The sequence below is a fragment of the Cyprinus carpio genome, chromosome B7 (genome assembly GCF_018340385.1).
Source record: "Cyprinus carpio isolate SPL01 chromosome B7, ASM1834038v1, whole genome shotgun sequence".
Lineage (NCBI taxonomy): Eukaryota > Metazoa > Chordata > Actinopteri > Cypriniformes > Cyprinidae > Cyprinus > Cyprinus carpio.
In genome coordinates, this window is record NC_056603.1 from 32,174,365 (window position 1) to 32,193,318 (window position 18,954).

General features: G+C 37.8%; 2 protein-coding genes and 1 long non-coding RNA gene across 9 annotated transcripts in view; 1 reads left to right on the top strand and 2 right to left on the bottom strand.

Annotated features, from left to right (window-relative positions):
• The window catches only part of LOC109111509 (breast cancer metastasis-suppressor 1 homolog), a 72,552-nt gene that overhangs the window by 36,650 nt on the left and 16,948 nt on the right, over positions 1-18,954 (bottom strand). The window lies entirely within an intron of this gene.
• LOC109071893 overlaps positions 1-18,954 on the top strand; it is a 60,255-nt gene that overhangs the window by 29,279 nt on the left and 12,022 nt on the right. The gene's annotated exons all lie outside the window — the stretch shown is intronic.
• Positions 8,553-18,157, bottom strand: LOC122138006 (dipeptidyl aminopeptidase-like protein 6). The gene is made up of 6 exons (XM_042728347.1): positions 18,021-18,157; positions 16,901-16,948; positions 16,675-16,793; positions 14,336-14,383; positions 8,783-8,881; positions 8,553-8,691 (listed from the first exon to the last, which is right to left on the bottom strand). Exons 1-6 carry the CDS (start codon positions 18,140-18,142, stop codon positions 8,618-8,620), a joined length of 510 nt encoding a protein of 169 aa, XP_042584281.1. The 5' UTR covers positions 18,143-18,157; the 3' UTR covers positions 8,553-8,617.

An 18,954-nucleotide genomic window follows, 5' to 3' on the forward strand; every position in this document is an offset into this window, starting at 1 on the left:
AAGCAGGAAATAAGAACGGTATCAGTCAACAGTGACATTTGTCACAGGCAGAGTTCATTTCCGAGCATTTCCTTTGATAAAAATCACTGCACGGCCATTTCACAATACACACTGACTTATGAGCAGATTTCTGTGCTGTTGCCACTGTGAGAGGTGAAGTATTGTTTATGATGAACACGCACATGCTTCATTTTTCATCCCTCTTTTCCTTCAGAGTTCTTGGAGTGCTTCAGTCCTCCTGCCTGCTCTCAGAATACTGATGGGATCCACTGCCACGCACAAACAGGAAGCTATGGATGATGAATCGGACACTCCTCCTCTGAGGCGTTCACACAGGATGCATTCTTGCCATTTTTTCAATTGTTGGTTCAGTTGTTGGTGACATCTTGCATCACATCTAATCTCACTAATTTTTCAGCATCTTGCAATATTTTCCAGATATTGTGTCAAGGTAAAAATAGCGCATCTGTCACCTCAATGAGGTTTTACAACAACAGAGAAGCAATCAGAAAAAGCTGGGGGTGGGACAAAAATTTGATGATATTTCCCATTCCTGATATCACACCTACATCTGTGATTTTTTGGTATTTTATCATCCACACAACATTTGTAAAATGTTCCCTGTTGGATGCTAAAATGACATTCAGCAGATGTTTTGATTTAGAACTGTTGATTCCTTTCAACAGATGTCTTGTGCTTACTGAGATATTCATATCTAAATCTGAGGATCAGATGGACCCAAACAGATCTATGTTCTCCTCTCTGCAGAGCTGTAGTCTGCCCTAATATTTAATACTGATTCTGCTCTATTTGTTGTGAGTTGTAAAGATAAAGACTTTATGTTAAGGGACAATTCTCACTATTAACTAGTTGCTTATTAGCATACATATTACTAGCAGACTGGTTGTTATAAAGTACATATTAATGGCTGTGCATTGACCATATTTTAGATCCCTTAATCCTGCCCCATACCTAAACTAAACAACTAACTTACTAACTATTAATAAACAGTAATTAGGAGATTATTAAGGCAAAAGTTGTAGTTAATAGTGAGAATTGGTCATTAAAATAAAGTGTGACCAGTTATATTTTTAGGCTGGTCCACCTCAGCAGTGTAACAGTACTGCGGCTCACACAACCCTGCCGGCTGCTCAGATTTCAACCCCGCCAGCTGCAGCTCACACAAGCCTTTAGGCTGTTCAGCACTCAAGCCTGCCGGTGACTCTGATGTCAAGCCTGCCAGCTGCGGCTCACACAAGGCTGCCAGCCGCCAAGAAGTCAAGCCTGCCGGCCACCCTATTCACCCGTAACCTGGAGGAAGAGAAATTGATGGCTCACGGCCCTCTTCCTCGCCTGAGAGTGCCCCCCAGAGCTCGCTCGGCTCCAGCCCCTGAGTCTAGCCCATGGAGGGCTCCAGTACCTGAGTATAGCCCACAGAGGGCTCCTGTTTTCAAGTATAGCCCACAGAGGGCTCTTGTTCTCAAGTGTAGCCCGCGGAGGGCTCCTGTTTCCGAGTATAGCCCATGGAGGGCTCCGGTTCATGAGTATAGACCACGGAGGGCTCCTGTCCCCGATTTTAGCCAAGTGAGGGCTCCTGTCCACGTGTTTAGCCCAAGGAGGGCTTCAGTCCCTGAATCCCCTCCAGAGCACCCTCAAGTGCCCGCTCCTCCAGAGTGCCCTCAAATGCCCACTCCTCCAGAGCACCCCCCAGAATTCCTTATTTCCCCCAAGAAAGTTTATTGCCCTTGCATATGCCCTTGGCCATGGTGGAAGAGTTGGCTCAGGTCATGGAGGATCTGCTATGGCCTTCTGAGTCCCCTGCTCCGCCACGGCAACCTGAACTGCCTGCTCCGCCATGGCCTCTGGAGTCACCTGCTCCGCCATGGCAACCTGAACTGCCTGCTCCACCATGGCTCCCTGAGCTCCCTGATCCACCCTGGAGGCCTTCCCATGTCCCTGTCTTGCAACAGCCTCCAGGGTGCCCCCCCCATCCCGGTGGTATTGTTACGGCGCAGGACACGCCTTCCGGGAGGGGGGAGTAATGTCACGTGTATGTTCCTGTTATCCTTGTTATTAGTTATCCTCATCACCTGTCTGGCCCTCATTATCTGCCTTATTTGAGTTCTAGCCCCATTATTCTCCCTTGTCTGGAATTGTTCATGTCAACCTTACTACATGTGTTTTCCTGTTTCTTTTTGATTATTAATATTAGTAAAATTCTTCTACGTCTCCTCGCTCCTTTGCTCCGCGCTCCTACACAGCAGCAGTACCGTGACAAGCAGAGCATGAATTCCAGCGTGAAACTTAAGTTTTAACATTGAAAAAGAGATGGAAGATGGAAGTAATGAAACATTAATATTTGACAACTGTTTTATGATAAGAATGTTAAACAACCGACAGTAACATTCAGTGATGCAACTATTCAACTTTTCCTCCTCAAAGTTCACCAATTGAAAATATTGTCATTTACATCATTCATTGCATCATTCATTGAATGTGATGAGACATGAAACGTACTGCATTTTCATCATATTGGTCATGCAAATAAGATGAATGTGTGCATATTTTAAAATAATATTTGCAAATAATGATTACTTCACAACTAGAATTAGACCTTCCTTCACTGTTCCATTTCATTATACTTTATAAAAATAATAATAATAATAATTAATAAATAAATAAAGCCCCCCCCAATGTTCAAGGTATGTTTACAGCCATGAACTTATGTAATTCATATCTGAATGTGACAAGACATTTTACCATTTTGCATTTTCACTCTTATTTGTATGCCTATTTTTTTTTCAAATATTTCAAAGTAATTACAAATAAACATATTTTACTGTTCTTCTTTCTTTTTTCTTAGTTCCCTTAATCCTTTAATAAATTCCTTTATAAATGAATGAATCCCTTAATAATAGAATATAATAGAATAATAATAGAATAGATTATACAAACCCTACCATATAGCGCAAAGTCTGTGATGGGTGATAGCACTGCAGCACACTTGAGCATGGAGTCCTCAGAGCTGAGCAGAAGGCTGGTGACGTAACCTCCATACACCTGAAACACAAAATACTCAACTCTGGACCTCTGAGATAGCACAACCCTCATTACTAGTTACAGAAGTTTCTGATATGGTCTGTGCTCATTAAAGTGAGGCAGGAATTCGGCCTTTGAACATGCATTCATTAATCCTTTGAAAAACGACAATCTAAGAAATAGGCACAGGCAAAAAGGAACATGTAGCCAGAAATATAGATGGTCTCAATTAATTTCTTCTTGCTGCATGAAACCAGTTTGTTCTGCTCCTCTTCAGGAAGACTTTAACTGACGTGCCAAAATACAGAAAGTCTCTATAGAATCTCATTATCAGAAGTCGTGTTGGATGGGCCACATTGACAGTGTAGCTCTGTTCCAAAACCTAGTGAGCTGCCTACACTCTTAAAAATAACATTTCCAAAAAATTGTTTTCACAGTGATGCCATATAAAAATTATTTTTGGTCTGTATAAAGCATGTTTGAATCAAATTTTTATTAACTAAGTTATTAATTGTTATTGTTTGTTCAAAGAGACTAAGAGCTCCAAGCACAGTGCTAAAAAATGTGGGTTTTTTTTTGTTTTTTTTGAAGAATAGTTGAAATGAAAAACATTTTGGAAATCTAAAAACTTTTTTTTTTTTTTTTTAAGTAATTTTTGTCCTTTTGTAAGTGGGAAAGTTTCCATGGATGTTCTTCATGTAACCATAGATGCTAATAAAGAACATTTATTTTTAAAAAGTTTACACCGAAAACAATGTAAGATGCGTTCTTGATATGAAGGCTGTTCCAAAAGAGCAGCAAAGGCAACCTTTTGACAAAATCTCAAATCGCGATGGCTTTTTGTGGCACATTCCTAAATTGTAAAAAGCAAGCAAATCTTTATATTCATAATATAATTTAATTCTACCTTCCTAATTCATTTTTAACCTAGACATATACAACATAAAATTTTAAGCCACATAAAATATCAACCAATAAATATACCCAATTTATGTTGTATGTAGTGTTTATTAAGGCTGAAACGCATTATGATAGTTAACTGAAAATAAAATAAATGTACTACTATATATGGGTAACACTTTATTTTAAAGGTCCAATTCTCACTATTAACTAGTTACTTATTAGCATGCATATTACTATGTTGGCTGTTTATTAGTAATTATAGGCACATATTAATGCCTTATTACGTATGACCATGATGTAGATCCCTTAACCCAACCCAATAAATAGTTAATAGTGAATATGTGTTCCCTATATAAAGTGTTACCCTATGTAAGGGATAATGCACGGCTAGCTGTGCATTAAACATTTTTAATGCATGATAAGGAGGCCAAGAACCACCCGATGGAAAGCTCTTGGCTCTTAATGCATCGTTTTTCCTTCTGGAGCATCAGTGACCATTTAAACCTTTTGTAATAGTTGCATATGAGTCTCTCAGTTGTGCTCAGTGTGAAACTGAAAATCATACAATCATTGTTGGAAAGGGTTCAACTATGCAAAGGATGCTGAAAAACCAAAGAATTTATGCACATATATATATATATATGTGTGTGTGTGTGTGTATGACAAGCTATTTTATCTGGACAAGTATTAACAATAAAATGCAGTTAAGTATTTACCTGACCAAAAGCTCCAATTCTGGTCTTGTCAATATAAGGCTCCTGCATTATAATACTGCCAGACACAAAGACAAAGTGTTAAACGGTCTGACACTTTGAACTTCTCACATGCAGAATAATCGGTGTCAGTCATTTCATTGAGTTTTTAAGTCACACTGTGGTATTCTAAATGGCTGTAGATCTACCATGCGGTTAAAGAGACGCAGCACATGTGTGTCTGAGTGTGCAGCTGTGTGTTGGCACTGATGGATGTTCACTGTGTGCTGGACGCAGATGGCTGCTCAACTACCTGAGGGCGTCCAGCTGGTCTTTCTCCTCAAACATTTCCCAGCCTCGCTGCACCTTATGGAGTAAGTTAGTCCCCTGGAAGCCACTTCCATGACCGTCAAAGCGCAATGCAATCACCCCCAAAACTGCTGATCAGCACTGACGCCCAGTCAATGTGGAACTGCTCTGAGACTGACTGTCTGCCTGGAGTGTCCCATTTACAATGAGAGAGAGAGAGAGAGAGAGAGAGAGAGAGAGAGAGAGAGAGGAGAGAGAGAGGAGAGAGGAGAGGGAGAGAGCGAGAGAGGAGAGAGGAGAGAGAGAGAGAGAGAGAGAGAGAGAGAGAGAGGCAGAGTAAAAAACAAGTTTTTCCTAAGAAAGCAAACATTTAAGTTATGCTGGGACATACTGACTGTCTCAAAATTTAGTAAACTTTTCTGCCACATTCTGCGACATCACAGGCATGGTCCAAGTCTGACTAGCAGAATCAGATGCATATGATGTCCAAAAATGCAGTTTACCCTTGTGAAAAAGAAGTCTGATTAATAGTATTAAGTATTTATTTACTTCAAATAGTTCATCCAAAAAAGAAAATTTACTCACCTTCAGGCAATCCAAGATGTAAATTAGTTTTTGTTTCTTCATCAGAACAGATTTGGATAAATTTAGCATTACATCAGTTGCTCACCAATGGATCCTCTGTAAATGGGTGCCGCCGTCAGAAGGAGAGTCTCATTCTGATGGCACCCATTCACTGCAGAATATCCATTAGTGAGCAACTGATGTCAATTTCTCCCAAACTCATCTACATCTTGGATGGCCTGAGGTTGAGTACATTTTCAGCAAATTTATAATTTTGTTTGAACAACTATAATATATATTCTTTTAAAGTATATTATACTGGTAACACTTTTCAATAAGGTTCCATTAGTTAATGTTAGTTAATGTATTAACTAACATGAACAAACAATGAACTGTACATTTTTATAGTATTTATTAATATCTATTAATGTTAGTTAATGAAAATACAGTTTTTCATTGTTAGTTCATTTTAATTCACAGTGTGTTAAATAATGTTAACAAGCACTTTTGATTTTAATAATGAATTAGTAAATGTTGAAAATTATATACTATATACAGTAGGTGGACAACCAAAATGGGTAATACCGCCGCAACTGCAAGTCAGTCACGTGTTTAAAGTTATTCGCGAAACTACCGCCAGGTGGCGCAAAGGCACGGGTTGCAAACTGACTGTAATTGTAAAATTTTGGTTTGTAAACGGAGATGAACAACAAAGTAAAACAACAATAACATTATAAATATAACATTGTAACATACTTAAAATCCATTAGAAAATTTACAGTGAGTTAATTTCAAAAATGTGGGATAGTCTTAGGCTACAGTCTACGCATAAAAAAAATTAAAGAAAGACCTCACTTTGCAGACGCGCGGCGGTGGCGCTCGCAGCGGTAGAAAGCACACTCTGGTTGGCCACCTACTGTTCTAATGTTAACTAATGAACCTTACTGTAAAGTGCCATAAGGCATGAGTAGCCATAAGGCATGAGTAGCCATAAGGCGTGAGTAGCCATAAGGCATGAGTAGCGGTCCACTTTGGCATATTTTTTGCTCATTATGATTTTTTTTCCATCGATACTGAAACACGCGTGTACTATAAAGCCTATTTTACCTAATGAATAATAGCTTCAAAATGGGCAACATCACGAATATGGAAACATTTGGATTTGTCCCGAATGAAAGAGGTAAGCCCAACCTTACCTTACGTTTCGCTTCGCTTTAAATTATTTTTTTTTTTGTTTTTATTTTTTATATTGTTTATATCGAAGCCTATACTATTATATACTGCAATTATCTGTATCCATTAGAATTAAATATTTTTAATTCTTTTTCTGTTCTGATAGTTAAATTGAAAGAATTTGTTGTAAAGGGAGGGGAACTAAAAAATATCCTTTTGGTACATTATAACATTATTAGGCCTGACATTATTATTTCTGAATGTAATAAAATGCGACTTATACATGGCATTTTGTTTTTTTTTTTTTTCCCCTCTCTCAAAAACGTTATTTATTTTTAGCGTGTTTTTTTTAAAAACATGCACACACAAACAAAAATAGGCAATTCATCGGTTAAATTTTGTTACTGTGGGCTACTAGTAGTATTTTAGTACTACTAAAGTTTCATCTGTGAATATTAAATATTTTAACTACAGTGTTTTTCTTTCATTTTCCTCTGACTGCAGCCATCAAATGTAACACACCTGCGAGGCAAAGCTGACGGCTATTTGTGAAAATGTGCTTTGATGCGTTTGCTTGATAACTTGTGGTTAAAGCGCCACTCAGCGGTCAAAAGCTGCAAATGCACTTTGCAGACACGCCGGCGGCAGCACTTGTGGCGGTACAAAGCACACTCTGGTTGGCCACCTACTGTACTAATGTTAACTAATGAACCTAACTGTAAAGTGTTACCATTATATTTAAGGTATACTATTTATAAATATTAGTATTATTTAGTAAAGTGTATTTTTTTTTTTTTTTTTTTTACAAAGGTAGATAGGTAAGCAGCTCACTGGGTTTTGAGACAGTCACTATATTCCTAACACACAATATAGACTCACTGCTCTGGTGGCTCGATAGAGAGCACAGGTGATTGTCTGCTGTGGTACATGATGTGTGCGGTGGGTTAATTGAAGGCGGGCTGCAGGGTGAACTCATTTGTGGTGTAATTACAGTGGCTGAAAGTGTACGGCTGAAAAGACAAGATTAATAGCACTGACTAAAGTCCATTTGAGAGTTACACTCTTACTCTTGATGAGACCTGAAGCACAGCGCAGGAACAGAGAGTGGGAGAGGAACTGCTGTTTGTGAGTTAATAGGATGACCTGCAGCACATGCTTTAAAGCACTTATATCATGGAAAACAGGATTTTCTCTTTGAAATAATATTGCTCAATGTTTATGATTCAAAGCTTCCTCCCCAGACCATGTATTCAAACTTAATTACAAAAATGACTATAAGTTGTCTCAACGATGAGCATGTTAAATGGCATTGGTATTCAGCAGCTTGGCATGACGTTATTCATTTCACACTAGTTGTTGACCATTATGGGTTTTTAATTTATTGGCCTGTTGAGATAATTTCTTTAGATTTATTTATTTTTTTTGATGAAAAACAAATGACAATATAAACATTTGCATTTAAATAAAATGTAACTGTAATTTTTTTATATTATTTGAATGTAATTTATTGATTCATATTTTTAAAAAAAGACATCTTAACTGATCAGTCAGGTACAGTTCAAATATTGACATATACTGTATATTGGTCAATCAATATTTTTAGCTAATCATGCAAGAATAATTGAGAAAGAGTGGAAAATAGGGTAAATTAACAACTAAAATAGGTTTTGGCCCAAGAAACCTTAACTAACATTATAAGTAAGACTATAATAACATGCAAGAAATTTGTAGATTACGGCTTTTATTTATTTATTTATTTCTTTTAATGAGGGATTAAACCCAGATGGAAGTTCATGGGGGAGTTCAGAGAAACTGTTGGGAAATTGACATTTTCTTGCATAAAACATAAAGTTTGTTTGTGGCAATGTGTGGTGTTGTGTGGAAAGGCAAAGGACTTGTAAGGAAATGAAGAAAATGTTGCAGATATTGATATTTACTCACACAAGGAGCAAAAGTGGGTAGTGTGAGGTGTCTATGAAGCCTGCAGGTTTCAGGATCTGCATACTGAGGCCTGTGTATGACAATCAGAGATTCATCTGCATCTGTATTATATTACAATCCTTCTTAAACACCAGCATTTGAACACGATTTAGTTAACATACTGTAATCCTCTATGTTTATTTCTCTGTATTCCACTTTCGGCATCTGCATCGAGTTCACCATTCTCCTCAAGTTCAGATTCAACTCGATGTCACGCACCTCTGCAGAAAGAAAGAAACCATTCATGTAATTAATAACAGTTACTTAACGGAACAGTTCACCCCAAAAATGAAAAGTTCCAAACAACAGTTAAGTTCTTTAGCTTAATGTTCATGCTGCTCACACTCCAAAATCTTGCCCTCCTTTATAGCTCCCAAAATCTCTTTCACACTTTGCACCAACAACTATATATGCATCACTTGTGGTATAATGTTGTCAAGTGCACTCGTTCCTGTATGTGTCGTCAATCTGGAAACCTACGTGTGCGTCAAGTCTGAGGAGGAGGTGCCGGGTGAAAAAACCCTCTCCAATATTTTGAATTTGGACTGCAATACCTAGTTCAACCACTCGGTGTCAATCCTACATACAGCACCTTTAATGTAAATGGATTTATAAAATTCCTTTAATATTCCTTTAATACTTTTTTTTTATTTTTTAAATGGGATATCCCAGGTTATGTTTTAATAAGAAAGAGCAGTGTGAGCATTCTGCTAAACATCTCCTTATAGAAAAACGTTATAGAAACTAATACTGGTGTGGAATGAGGGTAAATAATTATTGAATGATTGACTAAATAATGACGGAAATGTAATTTTTGGCACAATTCATTGTTTATCTCAAACTAAGCTTCTACAAGCAAAACCTCCTCAAACCTGCAGTAATGACATAATGAGAACCAGTTGAAGGATTAACAGTTGTAGATGTTCTGAGGTTGTGAGAGACCGGTGAACAGCTGGCTTTTCTGATAGGGAGCGACTAAATAGAGCAGATATCATGACTGCTGCTGTAAACATGGAGACCTTCCTTTCTGAGCAGCAGCGATAGTCTTGGAAGTGCACGTAACAATTAAGAGCACATTGCAGTTGAGGGTTTCGTTTTAGGACAGGCTTATCAGTGCCTGCTCAGACTCAAGCTCCACAAAGAACACTTGCTCCCATTGCACCAATGCTATTGACATAGCCGCACATTTGAAAAACAGCAACGATTTTTGTCAATACAGAGAAGTATCCGCATGAGCTCCGTGTAAGTCATCTGAATTTGACCTTGGTGTCACATTTAGAATTTACTGAATGGACCTGGCAGAGAAGGGAATGGATGAAAAAAAAAAATTTAAATGGCAGAGTAAGAACTTAAGATTCAATTGTAAACAAACAGCGTTTATAACAGAACAAATCATCAGACACACACACACACACACACACACACACACACACACACACACACACACACACACACACACACACACACACACACACACACACAGATGTGAGCTCTGTAAGAGGATTTTTGTGATGGACTGTCACACTGAATCACACTCTTGTTGTGATATCGATGGGCTTACAGGATATTATATACATAATAACACAATTACCAGCCTCTAACACAGAGAGGTCACGTTTTTATGGAAGTCATGGTACGTCTGGAAATAATCCAATCATCTGTAAGTGCTCTCACTGTTCAAGCAGGCCTGTGCTATTTAATCACACACAGTCTATGGTAGGCCTGGGAAAAGCTCTGATCGTCAGTTGACATGCTGTGGGTATATAATGCAATGAGACAAGTGTGTGTGTGTGTGTGTGTGTGTGTGTGTGTGTGTGTGTGTGTGTGTGTGTGTGTGTGAGTCAGGCTGTGTCAGTATGTAACGCAGAGTTTGGTAATGCATCTTCCTAAACATGCTACTCTTCTTTTGAGTGTTTAATTCCTAGCCAAATGTTACATTTAAAGACCCCCTGTTGTGGAAATCAAGTTTTTAATGTTGTTTGCATGTCTGTCTGGATTCTTAATATGCTTAAAGACAAACCATGTGCAACCATGTACACCATTGCTGAGCATTTTCTCCTAAAAACTGCAGTGTACCAAAGACAGTCTCATAAATGCTGTTTGAAACCATACCTGTTTCCTAGTGTCATAAACATGTAATCAATCCCACCAATCCTCAACTTGCAGGGTGGGACATTTCATTTTATCATCTCCACTTTGTAATAGGTGTCTATTTACAACATATTTTTGCAGGGTTTAACAATGTAGCCAATCACAGATATCTGTTGATTTCAGGAACGTGTTTGCCAATCAGAGACAAAATCCACTCACTGCTCAAAACCAGTACTGAGTTATGCACACTCACAAATCCTTTTGTTATAACAAAGTGTAGAAGCGATGTAAATTTGAGATTAATTGTGCAGTGTAGAACTTCACTGATTATAACACAACTCTGAGTGACGGTTGTTTGGTGATTATAAGAGATGCACTCTTTGCATGCTTTCTAGGCTATAATCCATTTACAATTTGAATAAATTCACTCCCTGATAACTTGACTCAGAAAATTACCACTTGCCATTGTGTAGCATTTACTACTTCACTTAAGAAGTGAAAGTGGAACAGGTCCGAGCTGGTGTGATTGAGTGGAGGTGGGGACTAGTTAACATATTCATGGATCCGTGTATACTAAATGATGTAAAGGCATAAGTCATGTTCCAGACACAAAGAAATTATTTTCATTGGGGGTACCTATCATTCTAAATTTGTGTCAACACCTATGCATGGACAATCATGCATGAAAGCTGGTTAACATTTTATGTAAAATATTGCTTTGCGGGGACCAAATCCACCAAACTGTAGAAATGACCCAGCAATTAAATATGACTCCATTACTTTATAAAATGAATGAACTGTGATAATTGAATAGCTTAGAGCAGTCGCCCAGGGCAGTGTTCTCTACACCAGGTGCTCGCTCCACATTCTGGTTTCGCAGAATTGCACCCACTCTTCATTCTGATTTGACCTTCTCACCGAAAATGAATTGTGACCTTGTTGCACACTTTTTCCGAGCACTTCCTTATGTTTTGCCACCCTTGTTTGCACTTTGGCTGCACCAAAAATATAGGATAAATGGTCCACTTATAAAAAAGAGCTTGACCTGCTAGAAGCCAAAATAGGGAGGGATGATAATGGCATAGATGAGATTGAGTTTAATTAAGTGTGCCCTGCCTCTACTACACATCCACTGACATACCCTACAATGTTATTGTACTTGCTTTCTAATGATTGCATATAATTTATATTGAACATTCAGATTTTTTATTTTTTTTTTATTTTTTGGGTAAGTCTCTTATGCTCATCAAGGCTGCATTGATTTTATCAGAAATACAGTAAAAACAGTCATATATACTGTAAAAGTAATATTACAATTTTCAATAACTGTTTTCTATACTAATATACTTGTAACCCAAAGGTCGTTAGTTCACTTCTCAGTAACAGCAGGAATTGTCGGTGGGGGGTAGTGAATGTACTGTGCTCTCTTCCACCTTCAATGTCCACGACTGAGGTGAGAACCTTGAGCAAGGCACTGAACCCCCAACTGCTCCACGGGCGCCGCAGCACAAATGACTGTCCACTGCTTCGGGTGTGTGTTCACAGTGTGTATGTGTGTGTTCACTACTCACTGCTGTGTGTGCACTTGGATGGGTTAAATGCAGAGCACAAATTCAGAGTATGGGTTAACTTACCATACTTGGTTGTCACGTCACTAGTGGTTTCCACTAGTATTAATTCATCAGTGACAGTCTGTAGAAATGCATTAATCTTATTGGCACTTGCTCTGATGGCACATGACCCCTGAAATCTTTGCTCATGCATGGTCAATTTTGAGATTGTCTCTTTTCTAAAGTTGCTTCCACTTGCCCTCTGGATAACCCATACATTGCAGTACAGAGAGAGCATGCAGTTTAAAAGCAGAAGCTTAAAGGTGCCATAGAATGCAAAAATCACTTTTATAAGGTGTTTGAACACAGTTGTGTGGCCGCAGTGTGTGAAAAACAACCAGGCTATAATGATAAAAATCCACCCACTAATTGTTTTATAATCCTAATAAATCATAAACACTAGCAGCTCCAGATTTCTCACTACTATGACGTTATAGTCAGAAAAAGTCCCACCCATTTGTGTCGCTCTCTGCCCTATTAGCATATACACAGCCCTGAGTGAGAAACAGCGGTCCGCCATTACTGTTTTCTTGCTGTAGCTGCTGGAGGTATAATGTCAGCGCCAAAATAGCAATTAAAATGTCAAGTATTGGGATGCACCAACGAACATAGGAGTCTCCATAGACTTATGAGGACATGGTGATTAAATTTCATTTTCAAAGGAAATGTCTTGGAAAAAAACTGAAAAGTCCTATACGTTTGCACTAACATTTTACTCCGGTGTTCTGACAAATATATGCTACCAACACTGTATTTATCCTACCTTAAGGGTAGGTTTAGGGTTGGGGTAGATGTACATGTTAATAAAGTCTCACACCTTATTAATATCATGCTGGAAGCAAAATCTTACAGGTAGCACTTTTCGCTATCGAATTATGCTGCCATCTGTTGTAATGGGAGGTAGCTAAATCTGACAGGGTAGCACAAATCGTCAGAACACCGGACTGCCTCAGTTCAGCACAGAGCTGGAGTTGTGCAAAGATTGATTCTGAAAGAGGGATCGATACTAACACTTTGTGCGCAAACGTCCAGACTCCAGAAAAAGTAAGCATCATGCGTCATATTTTGTTTTCCAAAAGAGCTTCTTGGCTCTTTGTAAGGCTAATGTTGCTAAAACTACTATTGTCTCTGCCTGTTTTCACTAATGCTGCCTTCATGCAACCAGAATGATTGTAAATAGGAATGTGGTAGTTAAAAATTGCATTTGGAAGCAATGTGAGGTCAGTAACATGGTCTCCACCAGCTAAACCATAACACCGGTGGCATGCCCACTAGCATGAGCTCTTGAAGCTCCACACTCTTCTGAAAAGGGAGAGGGGGGCACCAGCTCATTTGCATTTAAAGGGACAAAAACACAAAACGGCGCGTTTTAGCTCATACCCTAAAAGTGGCAATTTCAACAAGCTATAAAAAATGATCTGTGCGGTATTAGGGGGGCAAATACACACTTTGGGGAAATCAGAGAACAATTTAAAATATTGTATAGATGCATTCTATGGCACCTTTAAACACAATCAAAAGAAGAAGAAAAAAGAAAAAATGTGGCAATGTGTGTGTGCATTCTACTCAGTGTTTAGCAGTCAAATGAGAGAAGCAAAACCCAGCAGATCATTCAGAACTCAAACACACACACACTTGCATTTGTGGTTTAGTGTGAATATGCATAATTACACTACTGTACAAACTGTATTTTCTATTGCCCTACACCAACCCTACACCTAAGCCTACCCCTTACAGAAAACTACTGCCAATTTTTGAATTTCATAAAACACTGTTTTGTATGTTTTTCAAGCCTTTTGTTTTATGGGACACAGGAAGTTTCCTCATTAACCATGTTTACGTTGTAGTACCCATGTCAGTATACACATCTCATAAACCATATACAGTATACCAGTACACACACACACACACACACACACACACACACACACACACACACACACGATACAGAGAGGAGGAAGGCTGGCTACTCACTCTGTCTGTCATGGGTGCTGTAAACCGACACATACGGAACATCAGGACCTGACAACATGCCCAACATAATAATCAATAATTAATGACACAGGACGTTCATTGTTTTTCATAGTTTGAACAAATGCTTTGCAACAGTATGCATGTTATTTTTTGTTTGTAAACAGGTAGTTCTCACAGCTGGGAGTTGTAGCTATTGTGTTGTGTCTTATAGAATGCTTCTTTCTTGTCCAAATGTTTTATATACACTTCATGCATAATACTGATCAAATAAAACTGCCGTACTCAAACTGTATCAACAACTGGAATTTTGATCTTGAACTTTGATGACCAATTTGTAAATATTATCAACATTTACAAAGCCAAGCATCACTACTACTATTACTTATACCTAGAGTAAAGGGGACAGTTCACCCAAAACTAATCAAAAATGTAGTTGAGTTTTAGCTGAAACCATGGTCCTCTGTGATTTATAAAAGTCCATGGTTTCTGTCACTTTGACAGTAAAACAAGCATATACAAGCAACACAAAATTAATACAGTTGCTCCTTACAATATATTGAGCTCTTGCAAAGTGCAACGATCGGTCTGTGCAAGAAACTGAACAATAGTTACAACATTATAATCCATATCCTCAAGCAAAAAATCCTGAACATGTTCACAAGAGTCTGAAGCACAATAATACAGGAACAAACTCATGCACAGACCAATCGTTTCACTTCATAAACCTTAATATATTGTCAGGAGCACAATAATTCATTTTGTGTTGCTTGATAATGCTTTTTTTGACTCTCAAAGTGATGGTAGTTACCTACATCTTGGATGGCCTGAGGTTGAGTAATTGTATTTTTTTTAGGCAAACTATCCCTTTAAAATTTTGAACGAACCCTAAACCCTAAAGCAGTGGTTCTTAACTCCAGTCCTGGGGACCAGCTGCCCTGCATACTTTTTATGATTGACATGATTAGCACAAATTCTTAGTAAGGGACACCATACCTGACTACACATCATGTCACCTTTTTTTTTTTTTCACTATTATTATTTTATATGCATCAGCTCAACATAACATTATTTCACATATATCAGCACAATTTCGCTGAGCAACACTAAATGTGACAAAACCTTAACACTTTGGCACATAATGCATTCTGCATCATTTGTGCTACATAATGATACCTCACATCAACATTCTTCTTACGGAAATTTGTGCAATTACCTAGCGATCTGTCTTTCAATTTTCTACCTACCTTCCCACATTTTCTTGTTAAAAATCTAGTTTGGATCATCACACAGTTTCTCATATAGTGTTGGAACAATTGGTATTGCTATGCTAAAAGGGAGGTAATAAAATATGAAAAATAAATTTAGAACTGAAACTAACTTACTAAATACATACAGTACATAAATAATTAACAAAACAATTTTTAAAACTGCATTTATGCATTTTAGCAGATGCTCTTGTCCAAAGCTAATAACCATAACTGATGGTACATTATTGTTATGTATTGTTAAGTCATAGATTCTGTTTCATCTGTACATATTAGCACTTTTCAAGAGCAGTTTATCAAGTCATTTTACAAGTTCTCTAAAGTTTATTTTATAGACAGCTTGCCACTAAACTGAAAAAGGTGCATGAAAGCTTTAGTTAATGAGCGTCTGCGGTGAATTTAACGAGTGCCACAACAGCACTGATCGTCATTTCTCCAGGAGTTCTGTCACAACAGTTCAGTGAATACAGGCATTCAAGCCTTCAGAACACATCAGCCGCTGTAGTTACAAGCCCTCCAAATAATCAATGCACTTTGCAGAATGAAAACTTTACTGTTGAACAATAACAACACACTCTTTGACAATGCATCTACTCTCACTGTCTCCCTCCCTTTCTCTAATTGGTCTTGCGTAACACTGAACTCATCACGGATGCATAAAGCTTGTTAGGAGACAATATAAAAGTAAAGGTTCACGGGCTCTAAATCGACTCACAAGCGTTTACTGTGTCAACTCACAAGCGTTTACTGAAAATGTGTCAGGGTTATGGTGAGCTCAGAGACAGAGATTTTAATTCTCAACTTTTCAGCCAAACAAAAACTTTACACAAGTATTTTCTGACATTTCATTTCTTGACTTTTTTTTACAATAAATAAATAAATAAATAAATAGATCTACAATTCTAATTACTACTAAACATCATATATGTACATATATATGTTATTTTATTTGCACATATACCCGTGGTACATAAAAAAAAAAATAAAATAAAGCATAATAAGTAACATCATACTACACTCTTGTATTAAAAAGATATAGTAAGAACAAGCAAATAGAATCAGAGAGTTGTCTACCTTTACAGTTGAGCAGGAAGTAGTCTATGCTGGGACTGAAGAGGCCACTGACATACCCACAGCTGTCAGTGAAATCACAGGACAAACAGCGGCGGTTGAAGGTGCCTACCGTGTCTGCGCTGGAACAACCACAGGAACATGAACACTTTCAGCGAGAACAAGCCTGTGACGCCACAAGTCTAACTTCACACGGCACAAAACACGAATATATACGTGCTGTATGTACCTGTAGAGATGTCTTCTTTTAGGGTCATCCTCAGTGCTGAGGAAATATCTGTTCATACGAAAAAAATATATATAATAATAAACTTACTAATAATCTTAAGTGAGAACTGAATGTTGTCAGACACTATTTGTCTTTTAATAAAAAATTGTAGTTTAAATTTAATGCAAAGAGTGCTTTTTTGTAATTTAAATTTAATGCTAAGAGTGCTTTTTTGACCCACTTAAGTACATTTTATAGTACCATTAAGTATTATTTGATGATGATTTGTTGTTTTTTTTATTAGTAGTTATTGGTTTTTTTTTTGAACTTATTTAGTTCTTTTTTTTATGAATTCCTGTTGAAACCTGTATGTATTTATTTATTTTTTTAAGTTACACATTTGTCATGCTGAATTTGCAGTTTAGTGCATTTACAATATATGAACTTTATATGTATCAACACAGTACAGATATAATAATAACATAATTAAGTACTTTAAATCTGCTTTAGGATGCTACTAGTAAACGTGTTAAGAAACAGTCATGAAAGTGTAATCTATTTAAGCAAACTTAAGTGGACTTTAATTTCATTATCTGCATATACATTTTTTTTTTTAATTATACTTTCAAGATTTGAAGTATAAAAGTTCTTTCTTAAGATATACTGAATAATATTGGTAACCAAACAGCTGAATGGAACATTTACTTCCACAGTACTGAAAACATACTGTGGGAGTCAATGGCAAACGACAGCTGTTTGGTTACAAACATAAACAATGGTACTAAAAGATTTACTTTATAGTCCAGGGTACTGACTGAATCAAGAAAGCGAGTGCTTCATATGAGAAGAAAAGCAGGTGTTTTGAAGTGCTGAGGCTAAAAATAAGAGACATTGATAACATCAGGTGAAAGGAAAATCATTCAGAGGTGGAGAAAGTTACATTTTGATAAAAAAAAAACAAAAAAAAAAACTGTTCGGTATAATGTGTACCAAAAATGCATTGAGATTAAGGCAGAAAAAATGTGAATTGAGAAAGTAATTTAGGTCAGTTTTGATTGCATACTGCCTTTAAAATAATTCAATTCTTAATATCAAATGAATCACTGATGTTCAGTTTGTGGGAGGTGGTGGATTGGCTCACATTAACTGGCTGTACTCATCATACGCAAGAACCTGCGTGACGTCCCAGTCTCCTGATGTGATAGACTGCAGAGTATCTGTGCTGCTGTTGGGCTTTATGAAGAAAACACATTGAACAGACATCAGTCATACTGAATGGAACTCAATATTGTGAATATACAGTATATATATGTATGTACCTGTGTGTGTGTGTGTGTGTGTGTGTGTGTGTGTGTGTGTAATGGATGTTTTGTTTTTATTACATGGTGGGGACCTCAACATGTAAGCACACTCACATAGTGGGGACCAAAAACATAGTGGGGACCGAATCCCCGGTCCCCACAATGTTTTGCTTGTAATAGGCTCAGGGGGCGTTGCTGATAGGCCAAGTGCAGTTTTTTTCTGAATCCCCTCCATGCACATAAACCGGATTTCTGTGTGTGAGTGTGTGTGGCAGCGCTGCTCTACAGCGCCCCTGTAGTCTGGCCGCGGAACTGCGCCTCTACACACACTGACGCGATACACACACTTTACCTGCTGCTCATGCGCGAATCACCGGACCACACCACCGTTAATTACCGTTAATCAATCTTCATCGACGGATTCATCAATCAGTACAGGTAATTAGACAGTTTCTCTCACATTATTTCGATAATTCAATAATCAAAAGAAGACATCGTAGTTTAATCCTTCGTGAAAAATCTGAAATTTAGTTACTGAATGTTTTAAGGATATGTTTGTGTTTAATTGATGTCTTTTACCAAAAAATATGGCGAAAACACTAATAAACTTAAACTGTCGGCACATAATTTCACGTTTACATGAGGGAAAAGATTATACTAACGTGATAATTTTCCGGCACCGCGCGCGTCGCTCGCTCCGGCACTGCGTGGCGTGTGTTTGTGATTCCCGGGGAGACGCTGAATCGAGCGCCGGTGATGAGGCCTGCTCTCGGG